Source organism: Bombina bombina, chromosome 3 (assembly GCF_027579735.1).
Source record: "Bombina bombina isolate aBomBom1 chromosome 3, aBomBom1.pri, whole genome shotgun sequence".
In the NCBI taxonomy this organism is placed as follows: domain Eukaryota; kingdom Metazoa; phylum Chordata; class Amphibia; order Anura; family Bombinatoridae; genus Bombina; species Bombina bombina.
Window position 1 is genome coordinate 228107628 of NC_069501.1, and position 27478 is coordinate 228135105.

Sequence of the window (27478 nt, forward strand, 5' to 3'; positions counted from 1 at the left end):
TGGGACTGCGGAAGTTGTAGACACACAATTTTTTTGCCCCTTGAGCCAGTGCTGCAATTTCAACAAAGTTTTCCTGGCTGCTTTTGCTTGTTTGTACTTTGCTTCTCGCAATTTCGCTATGAATGCTGTGGGCATGCTGTGGGGCTTGCAATGTTGCGCTGCTAGCCTAAACCTGCCTGCCTATCTGTGCTCACTGCTCAGTGACATGTGGAGCAGTGGAGTCACTCACTGCTGTGCTGTCTCTCTAAACGGGAACTGGCAAATCATGAGGGGATGCCTGGCACCTGACCGCATGACTGTTTGACACTGTCTTTAAAGTGAAGGAGCCACGTATGATGCCCACCAGACCATTACGGTTACGGTACACTAAGTGCACACTGAACAGGTAGGAGGGCGGGCGGGGGTCTGGGGGTGGGCAGAATGCAGAGGTGATTGGCCATAAGAAGCGGTAGGCACGCGGCCCGGGGCTTTGCACTGACAGGCTTGGAACAGAGTCAGAGAGCAGAATTTTCATAGTTTGCGCCTAAACCTTTTCTTTAGTGATTTATTTTTAGAATGCACTGTTTATCTTTCATTTGATGCTCTGCTGAGCCAGGGAGCAGCTCTAGGCATGCGCTTTATAATTAATGCAGTGCAGTTTACATATTTTGTAAGTGTGTGTGTGTGTCTCAGTGTTTTTGTGTGTGTGTGTGTCTGAGTGTGTTTCCGAGTGTTTGTGTGTGCATCTGAGTATGTTTTTAAGTGTGTCTGAGTGTTTGTATGTGTGTGCGCCTGTGTTTTTGTGTGTGTCTGCTTTCTGGGGGGGGGGGGCTGACACCATAACTTACCGCACCGGGTGACACCAACCCTAGTGACGCCACTGCCTGATGCTATTTCTGAAGTAATTTCCAGGGAATGGAATAATCTGGGTAATTCTTTTACTCCTTCTAAAAGGTTTAAGAAATTGTATCCTGTACCATCTGACAGATTAGAGTTTTGGGACAAAATCCCTAAAGTTGATGGGGCTATCTCTACTCTTGCTAAACGTACTACTATTCCTACGGCAGATAGTACTTCTTTTAAGGATCCTTTAGATAGGAAAATTGAATACTTTCTAAGAAAAGCTTATTTATGTTCAGGTAATCTTCTTAGGCCTGCTATATCTTTGGCGGATGTTGCTGCAGCTTCAACTTTCTGGTTGGAGGCTTTAGCACAACAAGTAACAGATCATAATTCTCATAGCATTGTTAATCTTCTTCAACATGCTAATAACTTTATTTGTGATGCCATCTTTGATATCATTAGGGTTGATGTCAGGTATATGTCTTTAGCTATTTTAGCTAGAAGAGCTTTATGGCTTAAAACTTGGAATGCTGATATGTCTTCTAAGTCAACTTTGCTTTCCCTTTCTTTCCAAGGTAATAAATTGTTTGGTTCACAGTTGGATTCTATTATTTCAACTGTTACTGGGGGGAAAGGAACTTTTTTACCACAGGTTAAAAAAACTAAAGGTAAATATAGGGCTGCTAATCGTTTTCGTTCCTTTCGTCAGAATAAGGAACAAAAGCCTGATCCTTCCTCTACAGGAACGGTTTCTGTTTGGAAACCATCTCCAGTCTGGAATAAATCCAAGCCTTTTAGAAAGCCAAAGCCAGCTCCCAAGTCCACATGAAGGTGCGGCCCTCATTCCAGCCCAGCTGGTAGGGGGCAGATTACATTTTTTTCAAAGAAATTTGGATCAATTCGATTCACAGTCTTTGGATTCAGAACATTGTTTCACAAGGGTACAGAATAGGTTTCAAGATAAGGCCTCCTGCAAGAAGATTTTTTCTTTCTCGCGTTCCAATAAATCCAGTGAAGGCTGTGTGTTCAGATCTAGAGTTGGCTGGAGTAATTGTGCCAGTTCCAGTTCTGGAACAGGGTCTGGGGTTTTACTCAAATCTATTCATTGTACCAAAGAAGGAGAATTCCTTCAGACCAGTTCTGGATTTAAAAATATTGAATCGTTATGTAAGAATACCAACATTCAAAATGGTAACTATAAGGACTATTCTGCCTTTTGTTCAGCAAGGGCATTATATGTCCACAATAGATTTACAGGATGCATATCTGCACATTCCGATTCATCCAGATCATTTTCAGTTTCTGAGATTCTCTTTTCTAGACAAGCATTACCAGTTTGTGGCTCTGCCGTTTGGCCTAGCAACAGCTCCAAGGATTTTTACAAAGGTTCTCGGTGCCCTTCTATCTGTAATCAGAGAACAGGGTATTGTGGTATTTCCTTATTTGGACGATATCTTGGTACTTGCTCAGTCTTCACATTTAGCAGAATCTCATACGAATCGACTTGTATCGTTTCTTCAAGAACATGGTTGGAGGATCAATTTACCAAAGAGTTCATTGATTCCTCAGACAAGGGTAACCTTTTTAGGTTTCCAGATAGATTCAGTGTCCATGACTCTGTCTTTGACGGACAAGAGACGTCTGAAATTAGTTTCAGCTTTTCGAAACCTTCAGTCTCAATCATTCCCTTCGGTAGCCTTATGCATGGAAATTCTAGGTCTTATGACTGCTGCATCGGACGCGATCCCCTTTGCTCGTTTTCACATGCGACCTCTTCAGCTTTGTATGCTGAACTAGTGGTGCAGGGATTATACAAAGATATCACAATTAATATCTTTAAAACCGATCGTACGACACTCTCTGACGTGGTGGACAGACCACCATCGTTTAGTTCATGGGGCTTCTTTTGTTCTTCCGACCTGGACTGTGATCTCAACAGATGCAATTCTGACAGGTTGGGGAGCTGTATGGGGGTCTCTGACAGCGCAGGGGGTTTGGGAATCTCAGGAGGCGAGATTACCAATCAACATTTTGGAACTCCGTGCGATTTTCAGAGCTCTTCAGTCGTGGCCACTTCTAAAGAGAGAGTCGTTCATTTGTTTTCAAACGGACAATGTCACAACCGTGGCATATGTCAATCATCAAGGAGGGACTCACAGTCCTCTGGCTATGAAAGAAGTATCTCGAATACTTGCATGGGCGGAATCCAGCTCCTGTCTAATTTCTGCGGTTCACATCCCAGGTATAGACAATTGGGAAGCGGATTATCTCAGTCGCCAGACTTTACATCCGGGCGAATGGTCTCTTCACCCAGAGGTATTTCTTCAGATTGTTCAAATCTGGGGACTTCCAGAAATAGATCTTATGGCTTCTCATCTAAACAAGAAGCTTCCCAGGTATCTGTCCAGATCCAGGGATCCTCAGGCGGAAGCAGTGGATGCATTGTCATTTCCTTGGAAGTATCATCCTGCCTATATCTTTCTGCCTCTAGTTCTTCTTCCAAGAGTGATTTCCAAGATTCTAAAGGAGCGTTCGTTTGTTCTGCTGGTGGCTCCAGCATGGCCTCACAGGTTTTGGTATGCGGATCTTGTCCGGATGGCTACTTGCCAACCGTGGACTCTTCCGTTAAGACCAGACCTTCTATCGCAAGGTCCTTTTTTCCATCAGGATCTCAAATCATTAAATTTGAAGGTATGGAGATTGAACGCTTGATTCTCAGTCATAGAGGTTTCTCTGACTCCATAATTAATACTATGTTACAGGCTCGTAAATCTGTGTCTAGGAAGATATATTATCGAGTCTGGAAGACTTACATTTCTTGTTGTTCTTCTCATCATTTTTCTTGGCATTCTTTTAGAATTCCTAGAATTTTACAGTTTCTTCAAGATGGTCTGGATAAAGGTTTGTCTGCAAGTTCCTTGAAAGGACAAATTTCTGCTCTTTCTGTGCTGTTTCACAGAAAGATTGCTAATCTTCCTGACATTCATTGTTTTGTACAGGCTTTGGTTCATATAAAACCTGTCATTAAGTCAATTTCTCTTCCTTGGAGTGTGAATTTGGTTTTGGGGGCTCTTCAAGCTCCTCCGTTTGAACCTATGCATTCGCTGGATATTAAATTACTTTCTTCTGCTAGAAGAGTTTCTGAATTATCTGCTCTTTCTTGTGAGTCTCCTTTTCTGATTTTTCATCAGGATAAGGCGGTGTTGCGGACTTCATTTACATTTTTACCTAAGGTTGTGAATTCTAACAACATTAGTAGAGAAATTGTGGTTCCTTCATTGTGTCCTAATCCTAAGAATTCTAAGGAAAGATCGTTGCATTCTTTGGATGTAGTTAGAGCTTTGAAATATTATGTTGAAGCTACTAAAGATTTCCGAAAGACTTCTAGTCTATTTGTTATCTTTTCCGGTTCCAGGAAAGGCCAGAAGGCTTCTGCCATTTCTTTGGCATCTTGGTTAAAGTCTTTGATTCATCATGCTTATGTTGAGTCGGGTAAAACTCCACCTCAAAGGATTACAGCTCATTCTACTAGGTCAGTTTCTACTTCCTGGGCGTTTAGGAATGAAGCTTCGGTTGATCAGATTTGCAAAGCAGCAACTTGGTCTTCTTTGCATACTTTTACTAAATTCTACCATTTTGATGTCTTTTCTTCTTCTGAAGCAGTTTTTGGTAGAAAAGTAGTTCAGGCAGCTGTTTCAGTTTGATTCTTCTGCTTATATTTTCAGTTTTTTTCATTATAAGATTGAAACTTTATTTTGGGGTGTGGATGGTTTTTCAGCGGAATTGGCTGTCTTTATTTTTATCCCTCCCTCTCTAGTGACTCTTGCGTGGAAGTTCCACATCTTGGGTATTCATTATCCCATACGTCACTAGCTCATGGACTCTTGCTAATTACATGAAAGAAAACATAATTTATGTAAGAACTTACCTGATAAATTCATTTCTTTCATATTAGCAAGAGTCCATGAGGCCCACCCTTTTTATGGTGGTTATGATTTTTTTGTATAAAGCACAATTATTCCAATTCCTTATTTTTTTATGCTTTCGCACTTTTTTCTTATCACTCCACTTCTTGGCTATTCGTTAAACTGATTTGTGGGTGTGGTGAGGGGTGTATTTATAGGCATTTTGAGGTTTGGGAAACTTTGCCCCTCCTGCTAGGAATGTATATCCCATACGTCACTAGCTCATGGACTCTTGCTAATATGAAAGAAATGAATTTATCAGGTAAGTTCTTACATAAATTATGTTTTCAAAATGCCGAAATAAGGGTAAACAAGCTACTTGTAAACAATTCTTTACACTCCAGCAGGTAAAATACAGCATTTTCACACGGAAGCCTGGCAGGACACACTTAGTTACACGTCGATACTGGGAATCATCATCCCCTCAGACAAGCACCCTCCAGGGTATCATTTGGAGGTGAGGGCTGACAAAAAAAACGAGAGATAGAGGAAATGTTGGAGCTGGGAGTGATTTGCAAGTTCCACAGTCCTTGGGCCTCCCCAATAGTACTAGTTCCCAAAAAGGATAAGACCACTAGATTCTGTGTAGATTACAGAAAGCTAAATTCAGTGACTGCATTGGATACTTATCCTGTGCCTCGCACAGATAAGCTATTGGACAAACTAGCAGGGGCAGGGGTCAAGTCGAGTGGGAATGCATTGGAATGGAGTTTCTGCACTATTTTTGCAGGTGGAACTAAGTTCCCATTGGATAGAGAACAGAAATGCTTCAGTAAACACTGCTGCTGCTGGTGGGAGGAGCTGAAACATAGTCTAGTTAGATTGATAGTGAGATCCTCTAGTAATGGGCAGTAACACTTCCTACAATACACTAATACAAGCCTGTCAGTGGTTTTGCTGTGTGATCACACTGCACTGTGTGAAACACATGGTGCTTACATTTCTGTATGGCGTGCTCTGGGGTTATTTAGCTCCCCTCAGAAGAAATAGGACTATTGCACCTTAAATGGGTGAGACTCAGTGACAGAGGAGGATTCTCAGGCCCAAAGGCAACCATTCAACCCTTCATTTGTTTTAATTTGCTTTCATTAACCAAAGTGTATAGATGACATACATATAAACACAGTGTGTGTGTGTAAAACAATATTAATTGTGAGGGGGGGTAGAAGTCTTGGTGAGTTCCCACACTTTGTTTTGTAGGACTTGACCCCTGAGCTGGGGCCAAATTTCTTGGCATCATGGATCTCAGCAGAGGATACTGGCAGATCCCTATGACCTCAGAACACAAGATAGGTCTGCTTTTACCAATCCCTTTGGGTTTTATGAATTCCAGGTAATGCCCTTTGATATGAAAAATGCCCATGTCACGTTACAGCTATTAGTTAACCACTTGTTGGAGGGACTAGAGGGGCATGCTTTTGCGTATCTGGATGATATTGCAGTGTTCAGTGATATCTGGAAGGTACATCTCATACATTTAGCCAGTGTATTGGACTGCATAGCTGCTGCTGGGATAACAATAAAAGTCGATAAGTGTCCAGGGGCTGTGTACAGTATTTGGTTCACTGGAGGGGCTACGGTCCGGAGGAGCGTTCTTGGGTTCCCTCCTCTGATGTTCATGCTCCCGCCCTCCTCCGTGCCTTCCATGCCCGTTTCCCCAATAAGCCTTTTGTCCTACCGCGGGGGAGGCGTTGTTGAGGGGAGGGTACTGTCAGGGTTTTTTTCCTGTTGTGTTTGCCATGTGCTGCTGGCAGCCATTTTACTCACCTCTCTTCCTGTCTATGGTGCATTGTGGGGGATGCTGCTCATTTCCTGCACTTCCTTTTATGGCCAGACTGGTGTGCATCATCCGTGTAAGACAGGATGCAGTCTCAGAATTGATGTCATCACTTATCATCACTTATTATTTAAAGGGCCTCTGTTCAGTATGCTTTGCCTTTGCGTTGTCTCAGACCTGTTTGTGTGAGTTCCTGTGTGTTACCTGGCTGCCTGACGTCCTTCCTGGTTCCTGATCCCTGGCTTGTTCCTGACTCTGCTGTTTTCCTTGTTCCTGATTCCGGCTCGTCTGACTATTCGCTTTGGCTCCTGACTCGGCTCGTCTCATTCCTGGCACCCTGACAGTACTATAGAAAGTTTGTGACACACTCTAGTACCATAGCCAAACCATTAACAGATCTTACCAAAAAAAGCCCTACCCCCAACAGTTAACTAAATGAAAATGGCCCTTACTTATCTTTGCTGCAACGACCTGATTTTCACAGAGGTTCATAGTTCAAACAAAAAAGATGAAAAAACATAATTTATGTAAGAACTTACCTGATAAATTAATTTCTCTCATATTGGCAAGAGTCCATGAGCTAGTGACGTATGGGATATACAATCCTACCAGGAGGGGCAAAGTTTCCCAAACTTCAAAATGCCTATAAATACACCCCTCACCACACCCACAATTAAGTATAACGAATAGCCAAGTAGTGGGGTGATAAAATAAGGAGTAAAAAAGCATACAAAAAAGAGGAACTGGAAATATAATTGTGCTTTTATACAAAAAATCATAACCACCAGAATCAGGGTGGGTCTCATGGACTCTTGCAAATATGAAAGAAATTAATTTATCAGGTAAGTTCTTACATAAATTATGTTTTCTTTCATGTAATTGGCAAGAGTCCATGAGCTAGTGACGTATGGGATAGAAATACCCAAAATGTGGAAGTCCACAGAAGAGTCACTAGAAAGGGAGGGATAAAATAAAAACAGCCATTTTTCGCTGAAAAAATTAAATCCACAAAAAATAAGTTTTTCTCATAAATAGAAAGAAAAAAACTTAAAACATTAGCCGAAGAATCAAATTGAAACAGCTGCCTGAAGAACTTTTCTTCCAAAGACTGCTTCAGAAGAAGCAAATACATCAAAATGGTAAAATTTAGTAAATTTATGCAAAGAAGACCAAGTTGCTGCTTTGCAAATCTAATGAACTGAAGCTTCATTCTTAAAAGCCCAAGAAGTGGAGACTGATCTAGTAGAATTAGCTGTGATCCTCTGAGGTGGGGACTGTTTTAGACAAGTAGTAAGAAGAAAGATGGATGTGGCGCTAAAAGGCAAACACCGTATCTCAAAAGTAAATAGATTCAAAAAATATATAATAAATAAATTCCCAAAAATGCATAGGGTTAAAATAGATGCATTAGACGAAGTCAAGGTATAATACAATGATTTAATAAACCAAACAATTCATATGTTCACACATAAAATACTAGTCACAATACACAAAAATACTATACCACCGGTGGTTGAAAAATAGTAATAAAAATATAAAAAAAATGGGGTTATATAAAATCCGTTCAAGTGCAGTAAGTTTATAAACAAGAATAATCCAATAGTTGAAATCTGTGCAAAGTTTTTTCAGGCATACGTATATTTCAGGCAATGCAGGAATATGTAGACAGTTTGTAAAGTAACAATCACCACTTGATAGTATTGTCAGTGATACAAGTAATGCAAAGTGCTGCTGGATCTGGGATAGGGGTATCAATTACCTTGAGAGTGCGACCAACCTTCAGGGCAAGACTTCTCTGCTCAGTGTTACATCAACCGGTATCTTAGCCGGGTAAGTATATCACCTGAGTTAGTGTCCAGGTCGTTCTCAGTTTCCATCACCCCTCTCTTTCAACCGCGATCCGTTGGCGTGTGACGTAATCGGCTCTGTGTGTCCGGATGTGCGCCAATCAGCTGGAGTCTCCCACGCTGTCAATCCTTTAGCGGTTAGTTTGAAAATTAAGACGATCACAGAGCGCTCTGGAACAACCTGGACACTAACTCAGGTGATATACTTACCCGGCTAAGATACCGGTTGATGTAACACCGAGCAGAGAAGTCTTGCCCTGAAGGTTGGTCGCACTCTCAAGGTAATTGATACCCCTATCCCAGATCCAGCAGCACTTTGCATTACTTGTATCACTGACAATACTAACAAGTGGAGATTGTTACTTTACAAACTGTCTACATATTCCTGCATTGCCTGAAATATACGTATGCCTGAAAAAACTTTGCACAGATTTCAACTATTGGATTATTCTTGTTTATAAACTTACTGCACTTGAATGGATTTTATATAACCCCATTTTTTTATATTTTTATTACTATTTTTCAACCACCGGTGGTATAGTATTTTTGTGTATTGTGACTAGTATTTTATGTGTGAACATATGAATTGTTTGGTTTATTAAATCATTGTATTATACCTTGACTTCGTCTAATGCATCTATTTTAACCCTATGCATTTTTGGGAATTTATTTATTATATATTTTTTTAATCTATTTACTTTTGAGATACCGTGCTTGCCTTTTAGCGCCACATCCATCTTTCTTCTTACTACTTGTCTAGAACTGCTCTCAGAGTGCATTTCTTCCCTTGATGTGTGCAGGTATTAGATTGGTGTAAGGAAGTTTAAACCTATTTTGTGTTTTCTGAGGTGGGGACTGTCCCGCCTCCAAATAAGCTTTATGAATCAAAAGCTTCAACCAAGATGACAAAGAAATGGCAGAAGCTGTCTGCCCTTTCCTAGAACCAGAGAAGACAACAAATAGACAAAGTCTTCCTGAAATCTTTAGTAGCTTCAAATAATATTTCAAAGCTGTTACAACATCCAAAGAATGCAAAGATCTTTCAAGAGCATTCTTGGGATTAGGATACACGTAAGGAACAACCATTTCCATACTAATGTTGTTAGAATTCACAACCTTAGGAAGAAATTTAAACGAAGTCCGCAAAACAGCCTTATCCTGATGGCAAATCAGAAAATGAGACTCACAAGAGAGAGCAGACAATTCGGAAACTCTTCTAGCTGAAGAGATAGCCAAAAGAAACAACAATTTCCAAGAAAGTAGTTTAATATCCAAAGCATGCATAGGCTCAAAAGGAGGAGCCTGCAAAGTCTTCAAACCCAAATTAAGACTCCAAGGAGGAGAGATAGATTTAATAACAGGCTTGATATGAACCAAAGCCTGAACAAAACAGTGAATATCCAGAAGCTTAGCAATCTTTCTATGAAATAAAACAGAAAGAGCAGAGATTTGTCCCTTCAAAGTACTTGCAGACAAACCTTTATCCAAACCAGAAACTGTAAAATTCTAGGAATTCTAAAAGAATAGCAGGAGAATTTATGAGAAGAATACCATGAAATATAGGTCTTCCAAACTCGATAAGAAATGTTTATTGAAACTGAAGTATGAGCGTGTGGGATAGTAATAATAACTGAGTCAGAGAAACCTCTATGACTAAGCACTAAGCGTTCAATTTTCATACCTTCAAATTTAACGATTTGAGATCCTGATAGAAAAACGGCCCTTGAGACAGAAGGTCTGGTCTTAGAAGAAGTGGCCAAGGCTGGCAACTGGACATACGAACAAGATCCACAAACCAAAATCTGTTAGACCACGCTAGTGCTATCAGAAACACATACGATTGTTTCATAATGATCTTGGAGATAACTTTTGGAAGAAGAACTAGAGACAGAAGGATATAAGCAGGTTGGTAAAACCAAGGAACTGCTAAAGCATCCACCATCTCCACCTGAGGATCCCAGGACCTGGACAGGTACCTGGGAAGTTTTATTGTTTAGTTGAGAAGCCATTAGATCTATTTCTGGAAGACCCCACATTTGTACAATCTGACAAAATACATCTGGATGGAGAGACCACTCCCCCGGATGTAAAGTCTGACGGCTGAGATAATCCACTTCCAAATTGTCTACACCTGGGATATGCACCTCAGAAATTAGACAAGAGCTGGATTCTGCCCAAGAAAGTATCCAAGATACTTCTTTCATAGCTAGGGGACTGCGAGTCCCACCCTGATGATTGACATATGCCACAGTTGTTATATTGTCTGTCTGAAAACAAATGAATGGTTCTCTCTTTAACAGTTGCCAAACCTGAAGAGCCCTGAAAATAGCACGGAGTTCTAAAATATTGATTGGTAAGAGATCCCCAGACCTGAAATACTTGCATCTGTTGTGATCATAGTCCAGGAAGCACGAACAAAAGAGGCCCCCTGAATTAAACGATGATGGTCTAACCACCAAGTCAGAGAGAGTTCAATGTAGGAAGGGACAGTATACACTCATTTTCATATAACTGCATGTAATAGACACTACTATAAAGAATAAGATGCACAGATACTGATATAAAAATCCATTATAAAACTGTTTAAAAACTTACTTAGAAGCTGTCAGTTTGGCTCTGTTGAAAAGGTAGCTGGAAAGCCCACTGCAAGTGGCAAATAAGACACTCCCCCCTCCCCCTTCTTTTGCATATGAAAAGACCCTTTACACAAACAGGAGCAAGCTGGAGAAGGTAGCTGACGGTATTCACATAAAACTTTGGGGCTTGGTTAGGAGTCTGAAAATCAGAGCAATGTTATTTAAAAATAAGCAAAACTATACATTTATTTAAAAAAAAAAATTATGGGCTATATAAATAGATAATCTACAAAACATTTATGCAAAGAAAAAATGAGTGTATAATGTCCCTTTAAGTATATCAATTGTGATATCCGAGTATAATCCCTGTACCATTGATTCAGCATACAAAGCTTTATAGGTCTCACTTGAAAACGATCAAAGGGGATCGCGTCCGATACTGCAGTCATGAGACCTAAAACTTCCATGCACATAGCCACTGAAGGGAATGATTGAGACTGAAGGTTTCGATAAGCTGAAACCAATTTCATTCGTCTCCTGTCTGTTAAGGACAATCATGGACACTGAATCTATCTGGAAACCTAAAAAGGTGACCCTTGTGTGAGGAATCAAGAAACTCTTTGGTAAATTGATCCCCCAACCATGTCTTTGAAGAAACAACTCTAGTTGATTCATGTGAGATTTGGCTAAATGTAAAGATTGAGCTAGAACCAAGATTTCGTCCAAATAAGGAAACACTGCAATACCCTGCCCTCTGATTACAGATAGAAGGGCACCGAGAACCTTCAAAAAAATCCTTGAAGCTGTTGCTAGGCCAAATGGAAGAGCGACAAATTGGTAATGCTTGTCTAGAAAACAGAATCTCAGAAACCGATAGTGGTCTGGATGAAACAGAATGTGAAGATATGCATCCTGTAAGTCTATCGTGGACATATAATGACCTTGCTGAACAAAAGGCAAAATAGTCCTTATCGTCACCATCTTGAAAGTTGGGACTCTTACAAAATGATTCAAAAACTTCAGATCCAGAACTGGCCTGAATGAATTTTCTTTCTATGGGACAATGAATAGATTCCAATAAAACCCCACACCCTGTTCCTGAAACGGAACTGGTATTATTACCCCTGAAGCTCTAGATCTGAAACACACTTCAGAAAAGCCTGAGCCTTCACCGGATTTGCTGGAATGTGAGAGAGAAAGAATCTTCTCACAGGAGGTCTTACTCTGAATCCTATTCGATACCCTTGACAATACTCTGAATCCACTGGTTTTGAACAGAATCTGCCCAAATGTCTTGGAATAATTTAAATCTGTCCCCCACCAGCTGAACTGGATCAAGGGCCGCACCTTCATGCAGACTTGGGGGCTGGCTTTGGTTTCTTAAAAGGCTTGGATTTATTCAAACTTGAAGTAGGTTTCCAATTAGAACCTGAGTCTTTAGGGGAAGGATTGGTTTTCTGTATCTTGTTCTGTCAAAAAGAATGAAAATGATTAGAAGCTTTAGATTTAACCTTAGATCTTTTATCCTGAGGCAAAAAAAACTCCCTTCCCTCCAGTGATAGTTGAAATAATTGAATCCAGCTGAGAACCAATTAAATTGTTACCTTGGAAAGAAAGAGATAGTAATCTAGACTTATATACCATGTCAGCATCCAAGATTTGAGCCATAAAGCTCTTATAGCTAAAATAGCTAAAGACATAGATTTAACACCAATTTTGATGATATCAAAAATAGCATCACAGAGAAAATGATTAGCATGTTGAAGCAAGCGAGCAATGCTAGACAAATCAGGATATGTTATCTGTTGCGCTAAGCTATCCAACCAAAAGGTTGATGCAGCCGCAACATCAGCCATAGCAATGGCAGGCCTGAGAAGATAGCTAGAAAATAAATAAGCTTTCCTTAGATAAGATTCAAGTTTCCTATCTAAAGGATCTTTAAAAGAAGTACTGTCTTCCATAGGAATAGTAGTACGTTTGGCAAGAGTAGAAATAGCCCCATCAACTTTTGGGGACTTATCAGGAACTAGAAAAACATCAGGAGTAACCACAGGAGGTTTATAAACAGAATTTAAACAATTACTAGTTTTGATATCAAGAGGACTAGACTCCTCAATATCCAAAGTAACCAACTCTTCTTTCAATAAGGAACGAATTTACTCAATCTTGAAAAGATAAGTAGATTTTTCAGTGTCAATGTCTGAGGTAGGATCTTCTGAATCAGAGAGATCCTTATCAGAGGAGGATATTTAATTATTTTGTCGGTCATTAGAAATTTCATACAATTTATGAGAAGTTTTAAAAGACCTTTTACGTTTATTAGAAGGTGGAATAGCAGACAAAGCCTTCTGTATTGCATCAGCAATATATTTTTTCATATCAACAGGGATATCATGTACATTAGATGTTGAAGGAACAACAGAAACTGTACTAGGACTGATGGAAACATTTTCTGCGTGCAAAAGCTTATCATGGCAACTGTTGCATTCTACAGCTGGAGATATAATCTCAGCTAATTTACAACAGATACACTTAGCTTTGGTAGAACTGTGATCAGGCATCAGGGTTCCAACAGTTGCTTCTGAGACAGGATCAGATTGAGACATCTTGCAAAATGTAAAAGAAAAAACAACATTAAAGCAAAATTTACAATTTCCTTATATGGCAGTTACAGGAATGGGAAAAAATGCAAACAGCATGGCCCCTGAGTATATAGAAGGCAAGTGGCATACAGGAAGTGGGGTGAAAAATGAACTAAATTTTTTGGCGCCAAGTATGACGCACAACGCAAAAGGAAGTTAAAAATGTTTTGGAGCCAACAACATCCGGAAACGACGCAACTCGCGTCATAACAGATGCAACCTCGTGCAAGGAAAACCTGTACGTCAACTAAGACGCCGGAAATTACGAACTTGCGTCATCAAAGACGTACCTTCGCTCCCAAAAAATTCTCGCACCAAATATGGCGTAATAAATAACAGCATTTTGCGCCCTCACGAGCCTAATTTTGTCCGCGAAAGAAAAATCAGTCAATTTGAAAAAAAGGACTATACCCCATGTAAGACAATAACTTCCTAAACATGCTTCCCAAACTGAAACTGACAGTCTGCAAAAGGAAATTTACATAGACCTGACTCATGCAAATATAAGTAGAATACATATATTTAAAACAATATTTAAAACTTTATATTAATACATAAAGCGCCAAACCATAGCTGGTAGTGTCTTAAATAAGAAAAAAACATACTTACCGAAAAACACCCATCCACATATAGCAGATAGCCAAACCAGTACTGAAAAAGTATCAGCAGAGGTAATGGTATATAAAAGTATATCGTCGATCTGAAAAGGGAGGTAGGAGATGAATCCCTACGACCGATAACAGAGAACCTTTGAAAAGATTTCCTGCGAGGAAAACCATAACATCAATAGGCGATTCAATAGGAGGCAAAGTTTGTAAAACGGAATTGTGGGTGTGGTGAGGGGGGTATTTATAGGCATTTTGAGGTTTGGGAAACTTTGCCCCTCCTGGTAGGATTGTATATTCCATACGTCACTAGCTCATGGACTCTTGCCAATTACATGAAAGAAACACCCAAATGTGTACCTAAGCAGGAAGTTACTTCCATGAGAGGTGACCTTATGCAACTGTGGAAAAGGAGTGCTTTGCTATTGTTTGGGCCCTAAAAAAGTTACAGCTTTATATACAATCCTGGATAAAGCGCACTTTTACACCATAGCCATCTGCCAGGGTGCCATCAGGTTAAAGGGACACTAAACCCAATTTTTTTCTTTCGTGATTCATATAGACCATGCAATTTTAAGCAACTTTCTTAATTTACTCCCATTATCAATTTTTCTTTGTTCTCTTGCTATCTTTATATAAAAAGCAGGAATGTAATGCATAGGATCCGGCCCATTTTTGGTTGAGAACCTGGGTTATGTTTACTTATTGGTTGGCTGAATGTGAGCCACAAATAAGCAAGTGCTATCAATCGTGCTGAACCTAAAATGGGCTGGCTGCTATGCTTTACATTCCTGCTCTTATTATAAAGATAGCAAGAGAACAAATAAAAATTGATAATAGAAGTTAAATAAAAAGTTGCTTAAAATTTCATGCTCTACCTGAATCATGAAAGACAAAATGTGGGCTTAGTATTCCTTTACGATACAAGAAAAGAAATTAGGCACTCTCTGGTCCTTTTTAAAAAGTGGTATTTAATCCGTGAGACGTTTCTGGGGGGACACTGAGGAAGTGGGGTGTCCCCCCGAAATTTTACACAGATTAAATACCACTTTTTGAAAAGGACTAGCGGGTGCCTCATTTATATATATATATATATATATATATATATATATATACACAGTATATATATAGACATGACCAAAAATATTGGCACCCCTGCATTTCTGTTAGATAATGTACCACTTCACTCAAAAAATTGTTGCAATTACAAAATGTTTAGGAATTCTCGTGTTTATTTATTTTGTTTGTATTGGTATGACAAAAAAAAAGTGGAGAAAAAAAGCCAAATCTGACACATTCCACGCAAAACTCCAAAAATGGACTGGACAAAATTATTGGCACCTTCTCAAAAATTGTAAGAAATAATTGCATTCCAAGTGTCTGATGCTCCTGTAATTTGTAATTAAACTCACCTGTATCAATTAACAGGTGCTGACAATATAGAAATCACACCAGCAACCAGTTAAACTGGTGAAAAATTGAGCAGCAAAGAATTGTCTAAGGATTTGAGGACAAAAATTGTGGAAAAGCATGGACAATCTCAAGGTTACAAGTCCATCTCTAGAGATCTTTTTTTTATTTATTTATATATATCGTTTTTATTGAGGTCAGAAATGATAAAATCACAGACAAAAATACAATTACATCTGATTAACTTTATACGGTGTACATATACAAGTCACAAGAAATGTAAATGCATATATTTATAAACAAGTATACACAACAATGCACATACCTAAACAAGTGTCTGTAGCTCAGAGATTCATCCTAGGAATAGACCTATATTTTTTGTTTAATTACAGTAAGAACTTAATTACCCTCGGAAAACGCCAGAGGCCACTTTAGTACCTCACCTTACATATTAGCACTTTAGAGGGAAGTGTATAATAAAAGTAAAGTAAATAAGTTTTATCCCAAAACAGTAAATAATGGTCTTCTGCGGATCTCTAGAAACATACAGTACCTCCAACTGTTGGGGATTTCAGGTAAAAGAAAGAAAAACAAGATCACTCTTGAACCTATAAAGGCTATAACATCTAACATCCCTTAACCCCTTAGTGACCAGAACATTTTTAAATGTTCTTACTGTTGGGGACCAGGGCTATTTTTACATTTCTGCTGTGTTTAAGTTTAGCTGTAATTTTCCTCTTACTCATTTACTGTACCCAAACATATTATATACAATTTTTCTCGCCATTAAATGGACTTTCTAACAATACAGTTATTTTCATCATATCATATAATTCACTATAAATTTTTTTCTATAAAATATGATGAAAAAAACACACTTTTTCTAACTTTGACCCCCAAAATCTGTTACACATCTACAACCACCAAAAAACACCCATGCTAAATTGTTTCTAAATTTTGTACTGAGTTTAGAAATACCCAATGTTTACACGTTCTTTGCTTTTTTTTTTTGCAAGTTATAGGGCAAAAAATACAAGTAGCACTTTGCTATTTCCAAACCATTTTGTTTCAAAATTAGCGCTAGTTACATTGGGACACTGATATCTGTCAGGAATCCCTGAATATCCCTTGACATGTATGTATATATATAAATTTTTTAGTAGACAATCCAAAATATTGATCTAGGCCCATTTTGGTATATTTCATGCCACCATTTCACCGCCAAATGCGATCAAAATAAAAAATCGTTAACTTTTTCACTAACTTTAGGGTTCTCTCTGAAATTATTTACAAACAGCTTGTGCAATTATGGCACACATAGTTGTAAATGCTTCTCTGAGATCTCCATTGTTCAGAAATAGCAGACATATGTGGCTTTGGCATTGCTTTTTGGTAATTAGAAGGCCGCTAAATGCTGCTGCGCACCATACTTGTATTATGCCCAGCAGTGAAGGGATTAATTAGGTAGCTTGTAGGGTTAATTTTAGCTTTAGTGTAGAGATCAGCCTCCCACCTGACACATCCCACCACCTGATCCTTCCCTGACCCCTCTCAAACAGCTCTTTTCCCTCCCCCACCCCCCAAAGGTCACCCCCATCTTAAGTACTGGCAGAAAGATTTTTTTAATATATTATGCAATGTAGGATATGCCCTTACCCCCAACCTCCCTGATCCCATCCAAACAGCTCTCTAACCCTCCCCCTCTAACTATTAGCCACCATTGTAGGTACTGGTACCTAGTTTCCTATGTTTTTTGCTCTTTTTTTCCAAATAAATAGATAATGTTTTCCGTAGTGTAACTGCCCTAGACATATATAAACTGCCACCCTCTCCCTCCTTTCCACTTACTAAATGAATGTAGTGTGCTGTAGCGGTCCCACCCGCTCTTTTCTGCCGGCTCCCACCCCTCTCACATCCCCTCCCGCTCCTTCACACCTCCTCCCGCCCGCCCTCCTCCTATGCCACCAACGATCAGCGCCATCACTGGCCGATGCAGAGAGGGACACAGAGTGGCTCTCTTTGCATCGGTTGCTCAAAAAAAAGAGAGATTAGAGAGATATTTTATATATAGGCTAAGGATGCTTAGTGTGTATATATCACTGCTGTGGTCCAGTATAGGGGCTGTAAGGCAGAACCTGGCAAGCGTATTAACAAAAACCTTCCTTAGTCTATATAGGAGAGCTACTAATGAGATACAAAAGCTCCATCTCTCTATTATTTGCACACATGGACACAGGAATATATATGACAACTAGCTGGTGATGCATGGTGAGTCATGTAGTCCGTGCTTAGCATTACCTGAACACTAATAGATATACTTTTCCCCTAGCGAACAGTGCATAAAATAGAACAGGCAGGAGTATAAATGGACTATGTCTATGAGACTATTTAATCTGTCAACTATTAATGGGGCTATGTGTATCTAGGTGCTGAATCAACCGGTCCAAATGAGGAAATAATAGTGGAAAGCCAATATATAGATTTAATTAGATAAGCAAGGTTAAATAGGGTAATAGGTCTGTTGGGGCTTGTATAGAGTAGCAGAACAGTAAAATATAAGTTCAGCTATATATAGGAGTGAGTAACCGTGTAGCCTGTATTAGGCTATAGCACAGTCTCCAGGTATAGCCGATGCCGACTCAGTTAACCAAACCAGTCCAGATGTGTGCAGCTTTGTATTAAGCCAAAGCCGTCTCTTGCATGTGTTGTTTAGGGACTTCACGCCAGGGCCCCATGACCTATGTAGGACTCCTTTCCCTCCATAGTAACGCATGAATCGGGTCGCAGGCAACAGATAAACTAGATCTACTACTTGTGATCTCTTAGTTAATGGCAAGGTAACAGAGCGAATTCTGATCAGGACTAGATGCACAGGTTTCTGCTGTATCTGGACAAAAGGACCTTTGGGTATTGTCAACATATGCTCCAAGATTCCTCTCCGAATCAGTCATGGGACTTTCCACATAGCTCTTTCGGCTCCTGAATATATGGGTCGGTGTTCGACTTCTCCCACTAGAAAATGATCAGTCTGGTGAGGGTGCTAGTCTTGTAATGTTCTGCTCATAAATCAGCTCTGGTCTGGTTTTTGCTTCTGGAGTTGGAGACTTATAATCAGAGTTTTCCACCTCACTGCATTTATAGGTTTGCTGGGGAAGGAAAGTCTCATCCTACATGGCACAGAATTTTATATAATAGTTATTTCTTCCATTTTCACACACACTAGGGATGTATAGAAATACCAGTTGGGTATATTAAACAAAGTCTTTATAGCAGCATTAAATATCTGCTCCGTAACCCAGTTACAAATATGATCAGCCACACAGAGAATGGTGACCATGATGCAGCTAAACTGAAGAACATATTCTATCAGTAGTCATGTAGTGAATTCGCCAGCTCCTCAGACCCTTCCAGGGAATTTCAAAGTATAGTGAAATTTATACTTTAGACCAATAGTTTGATTTTAATCCCTAAAAGTTAAATTAGAGCCGGGAGCTTCCCTCAGATGCGTCTGGCCGATTCAGCTATAGGCTCCGCCCCCCCATCTCCAGAGATCTTAATGTTCCTATGTTCACTGTGTGCAACATTGTCAAGAAGTTTACAGGCCATGGCACTGTAGCTAATCTCCTTGGACGTGTATGAAAGAGAAAAGTTAATCAAAGATTGCAAAGAAGGATTGTTCGAATGGTGAATAAAGAACCTTGATCAACTTCCAGACAAATTCAAGCTGACCTTTAGGCACAGGGTAGGTCAGCTCACACTATAAAAGGGACGCTATGGTAGGAGAACCAAGAGGACCCCAACGCTGACAGAGAAACATAAAAAAGCCAGATTGGAGTTTGCCAAAACTTACCTGAGGAAGCCAAATTCCTTTTTTGAGAATGTGCTGTGGACAGACAAAACAAAATTACAGCTTTTTGGTAAAGCCCATCATTCTACTGTTTTCAGAAAAAGAAATGATGCTTTTAAAGAAAAGATTACATTCCCTACAGTCAAACATGGTGGGGGTTCACTGATGTTTTAGGGTTGCTTAGCTGCTCAGGCACTGGATGTCTTGACTGTGTGCATCGCATTATGAAATCTGAAGATTACCAAAGAATTCTGTGGTGCAATGTAGAGACCAGTGTCAGAAAGTTGGGTCTACGTCAAAGGTCATGGGTCTTACAGCAGGACAATGACCCAAAGCACGCGTCAAAAAGCACCCAGAAATGGTTTAAGACAAAGCACTGGAGAGTACTGAACTGACCAGCAATGAGTCCAGATTTCAATCCCATAGAGCACCTGTGGAGAGATCTCAAAACAGCAGTTGGGAAAAGGAACCCTTCCAATCTGAGAGACCTGGAGCAGTTGACAAAAGAAGAGTGGTCCACAATTCCAGTAGAGAGGTGTAAGAAACTTATTGATGGTTACAAGAAGAAATTGATTTAAGTTTTTTTCCCCCAAGGGGTGTGCTACCAAATACTAAATTGAAGGTGACAATAATTTTGTCTAGTGCATTTTTGGAGTTTTGGATGGAATGTGTCCAATTTTTTTTGCCATATCAATACTAACAAAAGAAATAAACATGAGAGTGCCTAAACATTTGTAATTGCAACAATTTTCTGGGCGAAGTGGTGCATTATCTGACAGAAATGCAGGTGTCATACATCCAAAGCACTCCAGCCACCAGAAGAAATCTTTGTTTAAAAGACCATTATTTTCATTAGTTGGATCCAAAAGTTTACAGGAACAACTATTGTAGGTTCGAAACATGTTCCTGTAAACTTTTGGACCCAACTAATGAAAATAAAGATCTTGAAACAAAGATTTCTTCTGGTGGCTGGAGTGCTTTGGATGTATGACTATTTGGATTGACAAGATTTGGCAAATCTTACTCCGTGCCCCACAAACATGTGTGCTGTTCTCCTTCCCTTTTGATTTTCAGAAATGCAGGTGTGCCTATATTTTTGGCCATGACTGTATATATAAGCACTCTCTCCTTCTGTCAATTCTCACATCAGCGACTGCTTATCTGGCATTTCCTCCTGGATGGCCCCTCCCCACCTAAAAATAAACATGTCCAAGACCGAACTACTTCTAATTCCCCCCCTCTAACTCTAATTCCCCCCCTCTACAGTTTCTAATTTTTCTATCACTGTTGGCGGCACCACTATCTCCCCATCACCCCAAGTCCGCTGCCTCGGAGTCATGCTTGACTCAAACCTGTCCTTCATTCCCCACATACAACTGCTCTCTTCATCGTGACGCAACCACCTACGCAATATCTCCAAAATGTGTCCGTTTCTGAGTGCTGAAACTACTAAACAGCTAATCCACTCCCTGGTAATTTCCCGACTTGACTACTGTAACAACTTACTAACTGGTCTCCCTCTCTCCCCTCCAATCCATCCTAAATGCATCTGCCAGGCTAATCCACCTCTCTCAACGCTCTGTTTCTGCTGCACCTCTCTGTGAGTCCCTTCACTGGCTCCCCATTCACAGCAGAGTTAAATTTAAAATTCTTACCCTGACCTACAAAGCCCTCATCAATGCTGCCCCACCCTACCTGTCCTCACTCATCAACAAATATACTCCTGCCTGCCCCCTAAGATCCAACAATGACCTGCTTCTTGCATCCTCTACCATCACCTCCTCTCATGCTAGACTACAGGACTTCTATCGTGCGGCACCAACCCTCTGGAACGCACTTCCTCGAGCTGTCAGACTTGCCCCTAACCTTTCCTCCTTTAAACGTTCCCTAAAGACCTTTCTGTTCAGGGAAGCTTATCACCCGACTTATTAACAAACCAAATTTACTTAACTAACAGTTGCCCTCTATCTCCTCGCGAATATCATTCTCACCTTTGCAGTCCCCACCTCCTGTTTCCCAACCTCCTATCCATCTAGATTGTAAGTTCCCACGGGAATAGGGCCCTCAATTCCCCCTGTATTTGTCTGTAAAATTTTGTCTTTTATCATATTGTTTCTCCATTACCCATGGGCAGCGCTGCGGAATCTGTTGGCGCTTTATAAATAAAGAATAATAAGAATAATAAAAAAAATAAATATATATATATATTCCAAAACAGCAGTCTAAGCTGTTAATTTAAATATGTAACACCTAAAAAGATAGAGTTCTATATTATGTAGTACCACCTTCTTAATAAACGTTTGGTTTAATGTATGATCCTGTGCAGCCTTGTCCTTCTTTGGTTCTTACTACATCATATAGATCTCTATCTTTTTAAGTGTTACATATTTATTTGGGACTTTTAGCACAGATATCACACAAGACACATTAATTATCTGAGTGCCCCCTTCCCTAGTAGTTGTTGTTAATTTAAATATATGAGCAAGAAGGCACTTGGGTCATGGCCATGAGATGCATGGCAGAGTGCATTCATTTTTTGCAGAGCTTCCAGCATTGCGGCCATACTTGGTCGCTGCCCGGACACGCCCCCTGTTTTAATCACTTTTATGTTACAGTGCAACAAAATAAATATCATGTTTAGTATCAAAATAGTCCTCATAATGTCACAATGGGGTTGATTATAAGTGTATGTACTGTTTATGCCTAAATAAAATGATATAGTAACCTGTAACTTCAGCCAGGGTTTTTAATTTGGTTTATGGCCTGTGACAAACTGGTTAAGGTGGAAATGGTTGGTTAACCCTTTCTGTGACAAACTGGTGACTGTTGCAGGGTTGGTAAAACCCTGTATGTCACATCCCCTCTATGTAAATTCAGGGTTCCTGAGGGGGAGAACGGGTCTTACATAGGTCTGAGAACCTGGTTTGTGAAGAACTGGAACACCTCATTTCTTCACCTTCCTCCTGAGAGGCAAAAATAAGACTGTGGTAGCACAGAGGTGAGAGGGATTAAAATCTTGTGGAATTTTGTGTATCTTTGCCTTCTCTTAATGGCCAGGAGTTTAATCTCAGTAGTAATGGCTCATAGACTCTCACCACCTTATGAACAAATTATAAATCTGTGAACCACCAAGGTTGTGTGATCCCAGAGATTTTTATTTAAAACCTTGTTTTTTTAATTCTATTTGTCTGATATGGAAATGTGTCAGCTCCCTGTTGATCATTAAAATGACAAACAAAGCTGTCAAATCATGGCATTAATACTGTGGCACTGCTTTGAATGTGCCTCAAAATTCAAAGCAAACAATAAAACTTAAAGGGACAGTCTAGTCAAAATTCAACTTTCATGATTGAGATAGAGCATGAAATTTTAAACAACTTTCCTGTTGACTTTTATAATTAAAGTGTCAGTAAACTTTAAAAATAATGTTATATAATTCTGCACATAGTGCAGAATTATATAACATTATATTAGCCAAACTTTATAAAACCTAATGTACCCTTTTAATTTTTTTTAAAAAATGCTGTTTTACAGACCCGCTCTCTGTACTCTGCTGAGCGGGTCTGTTATATTCACACAGCGCATCGGGCCAGCTGTATAGTCACAGCTTGGCCCGACCGCGCCATAAGACTAAGTGCAGCTCGCTCCTGCTCTGTCTGACAGCAGGAGCGAGCTGCACTTAGTCTTATGGCGCGGTCGGGCCGGGCTGTGGCCCGATGCGCTGAGTAAATATAACAGACCCGCTCAGCAGAGTACAGAGAGCGGGTCTGTAAAACAGCGGTTTTTTTTTTAAATTAAAAGGGTACATTAGGTTTTATAAAGTTTGGCTAATATAATGTTATATAATTCTGCACTATGTGCAGAATTATATAACATTATTTTTAAGGTTTACTGTCCCTTTAAATTTGCTTTGTTCCCTTGGTTGTATTTTGAAAAGCTAACCCTAGGTAGGCTCAAACTGATTTCTAAACTGTTGAAAACTGCCTCTTAGCTCAGAGCATTTTGAAAGTTTTTCACAGTTGGACAGTACTAGCTCATGTGTGTCATATATAGATAACATTGTGCTCACTCATGTGGAGTTATTTAGGAGTCTGCGCTGATTGGCTAAACTGCGTGTCTGTCAAAAGCACTGAGATAAGGGGGCAGTCTGCAGAGGCTTAGATACAAGGTAATCACAGAGGTAAAACGTATATTTCTATAACAGTGTTGGTTATGCAAAACTGGGGAATGGGTAATAAAGTGATTGTCTATCTTTTTAAACAAAACAAATTCTGGTGTAGAGACTGTCCCTTTAAAGGGATATGAAACCCATTTTGTTTCTTTCATAATTAAGATAGAGCATGCAATTTTAAACAACTTTCTAATGTACTTTTATCAAATGTTCTTTGTTCCCTTGGTATCTTTTTTTGAAAAGAAAGGATGTAAACTCAACACTAGAGCAGTATATGGCAGTTGTTTTGCTGTAGTTATCCATATGCAAAAGCACTAGATGGCAGTAATATTTCTAGCCATGGAATGTCCCATACACCTATGTATTTCTTCAACAAATAATAATATGGTAAGCTAATTTAATAATAATAATAAAAAATAGTAAATGTGAAACGTTTTAAAAAGTGTAGTGTATGCTCTGAATCACAAACTAAATTGTTTGGTTTTCATATCCCTTTAAAAGGTATATAACGGAAGACAACATGTAAAACATGATATTGGCATAGTGTACTTGATCAATATAATCTATAGAAGATGTTAACCGTAGACGTGAGGAATACAAATACTATAACTCTAACACTAAACACAAATTCCTTTTTGTCAATCAATACCATTCCCTCGATTTTAACCTTCGGCTCTTTTAGCCTTTTTTTTTTTGGCTAAAAATGTTTATAGACGTCCCGCCCTTTTACAGTGTTATTTTTCCACCAGTTAAAAATGCCCTCCCATTTGTTGTTCTTCAGAACCTGATCCCACCCCTTCTATAACGGCAGCCATATGCTGCGGGCTGGCAGCGTTAGACTCCGCCTAAATCGGGTATCCCTGTGGTGTGCCCCTGCTATAATTGTTACGGCGAGGGGAGAGCAAGAAGGAAGTGGATCTTCGTTTATTTATTAACGGAATAGAATTACCCTCAGAAAGCAAAAACCGTACTGTGTACAAACTGCCGGTATGGGGAATTGTCATACAGTGGGGCCCAATGAAGCCTTGGTTGTATCAGGTAGGAACAGCTGCGGTTTAGTCCCAAGGGGGCCTTGCTTTGGTTGGAAGGAAACTCCCTTATACCAATTTTACGACCTGTGTTTGATACGTGCATATGTATTTGGTTTGATTTTACGTGATTATTGCTAAAATGACAATAACTATGGTTTTTGTTGCGAAAACAGTAACAAACCATGTGTTTAGGTTGCAGAATTTCCGTTTGTAAACAGTACAGTTTGTGATTATAGATCTGCGTCAGATCGTGTAATGTGAGGTTCTGCATGTTCATACTGTAAAGCTTCAGTATCAGTAATAATGTGTGTGCAATATAGAATAGTTTTTAATTGAGAAAATAAATGTGTAGAAGTAATAAAGTAGCATCATATAGCCATACAGATTTATTGCCTTCATTCACCTTTATTGTATTGAAGTATGTAGTTATGTCATAGATTGTGAATCCTACAAGAGGTTATTATCGGGATCTTTGCAACTGGAGGCTGTCTATAAACAGAGGCATCTGCAGGGAGTGGCAGGGATCAGTACTGGCTCTCAATGCAGAGTTATCAAGACATTTCATTATGGATGAGAATAGTGTCTCATCTAAAGGGCTTGAAGCTTATTTTGGCTACACTGCTGTCCGAAGTCTAATGTTTCTGTTGTGTTTCCTGATAGAGAATGCAAAAACACTCCTAACAATTATTGACAGGGGTATAAGACTTATTATAAAAAAATGGGGTCTCATGTCCCTTTTTGTGCAGCATGGAGAGGAGTTGGGGTGGTGAAAACACTTTTAGTGCACCTATCGAGTATCTATTTAGCCCTAGTGGGACAGGAGATCACAATTACCATTGTAATGATCAGTAAATTAGAAGGGGGGGGGATGTGACCCTCTCTTTGAAAAGACGGAATCCCCCCTTTCATATGAGGCACTTTATTTCCCTATGCGTAAAACATGCGATGAAATAATAGGACACGTGACTCCACATCCAAAAGAGGGGCTTCTTTTCTTTCTGAAATGGGGTTCCTTTTCTTGTTAGCTCATACAGTGAAGGAAATGAGACTGTCAGAATCACCTTAGCCCTCAACCAAAACTACCCGATGGTGTGTTTCAGTTGTTTGCAATTTTTTACAGTTATCACCTGCATTCTAGGAGGCTATGTAACACCTAATTTAAAAACAAACAGATCACATGCCCTTGTAATGTGGGGTCAATATATGGGCTCTGGAATAGACCTGCCCAGTCCAGTATTAGGAAATACCTCTGGGTACGTCCTCATTGTGTGTGACTGCATCATGTGATGATACAACATTAGAACTGCCTCTTAATTTACCAACAGAACATGGAAATGGCATATGATGGCATGTAGTTCTCCAGCTGCCTACCTAGGTATCTCTTCCAACACAGAATATCATGGGAACAAAGCAAATTTGACAATAGAAGTAAAATGGAAACTTTTTAAAAATGGTATGCTCTGTCTGAATTGCAAAATAATTTTTTTGGGTTTCATATCCCTTTTAAAGGAACATTCCATCCAAAATTGAAATTTACTCAGGTGTTATTCCAATTTTGAATAGCAGCATGTTTGCAATATACATGCATTAGCAAAAATGCTTCTAGTAAAATCTATAGCTGTTTCAAGAGTGTATTTAAATATGCTCCGTGCATCAGCATTTTAAACTTAGCATGTCAGCACCTGCTCAGAGAGCCTAAGGTGCTTGATTCCTCTGATAGACTTAATTTGCATTATAGCTGACATGACACAAACCTCACTGGCTCTCTGAGCAGCTGTAGTATGTAAAATGCTGGTGCACTGAGAATATCTAGCTATACTTCACTGTTGCATTTTTGCCAATATATGTATATTGTTAATGTTTCTATTCCCTGGTTTTCCAACAGCTGGGCAGTGGCCCAGTTCCGGGCCTTCATGACCCTGCTGGTGGGCTGCAACCTGACATGCCCACTACTGCGTTCTCTGGAAGGCCTGCTGTTCCACATATAAGGAATACTGGGCAGGCCTGTCAGAGTGCCTTTGCACATGTGCGAACCAATGAAAGTTTTATATAGTCCCACACTGACACTAATGCATTTAAATAAATATATAATATGTATATCTACATAATATGTATATCATGTATGTGTATGACTACCGGACCCTGGACATGTCCAGATAAAATTTACTAGGCCTTGGGTTGAGAACCACTGTTCTATGTGTATATATATATATAATCAATGTAAATATTTGCATAGGAAATTAGCACATCTAGGCAAGATTCCCCGCTTGCTTTTTCCCAGCAACACTTCATATACAATATTACCAATGCACAAGAGAATTCTGGGTAAGATATGCAAATTAGATATGCGAATTCTCATTTTTTTGCTTCAAGTACTGTTTTTAACACAGCGATCCTTTTAACAGGATTATTGCAACTTGCGGTTCTGAGGGAGAGAGAGGAGACAAACACCCTAGGGGAATACACCATACTTGTGGGACCAACAGGTGTGGCACCGCGATAGTGGGACTCCCTCAGAACCGCAAGTATAAACCGCTACGGCGGAATTTCTGAAGTACAGATGTGGCATTAATATGAAAACCAAGATTGTCGTCATAGCCTAATTGTGGGACTGCTAAAGAAAAGGAAAATCTAATACACAGTTATAATCGCCTTAGCACAGCAATCCGTGCATTTGCCGAAATAAGGGCAGTAACTGTTCAGACTTTCAAACCCAGACACACTCTGACCGTCGACTATATATTATTTGTTTGGTATTGGCAAGCTCCAATAAATGCTTTATTTT

The 27478-nt window shown here is 39.6% G+C and overlaps 1 protein-coding gene across 2 annotated transcripts in view; it reads left to right on the plus strand.

Moving 5' to 3' along the window:
• Nucleotides 1-24464: 24464 nt before the first annotated feature.
• The window catches only part of FLOT2 (flotillin 2), a 493007-nt gene continuing 489993 nt past the window's right edge, over nucleotides 24465-27478 (plus strand). For both annotated transcript variants that reach the window (XM_053706184.1, XM_053706183.1), the window contains exon 1: nucleotides 24465-24700. In XM_053706184.1, coding sequence (XP_053562159.1) covers nucleotides 24652-24700 — 49 coding nt within the window. In that variant the 5' untranslated portion in view covers nucleotides 24465-24651. The remainder of the gene's footprint in view (nucleotides 24701-27478) is intronic.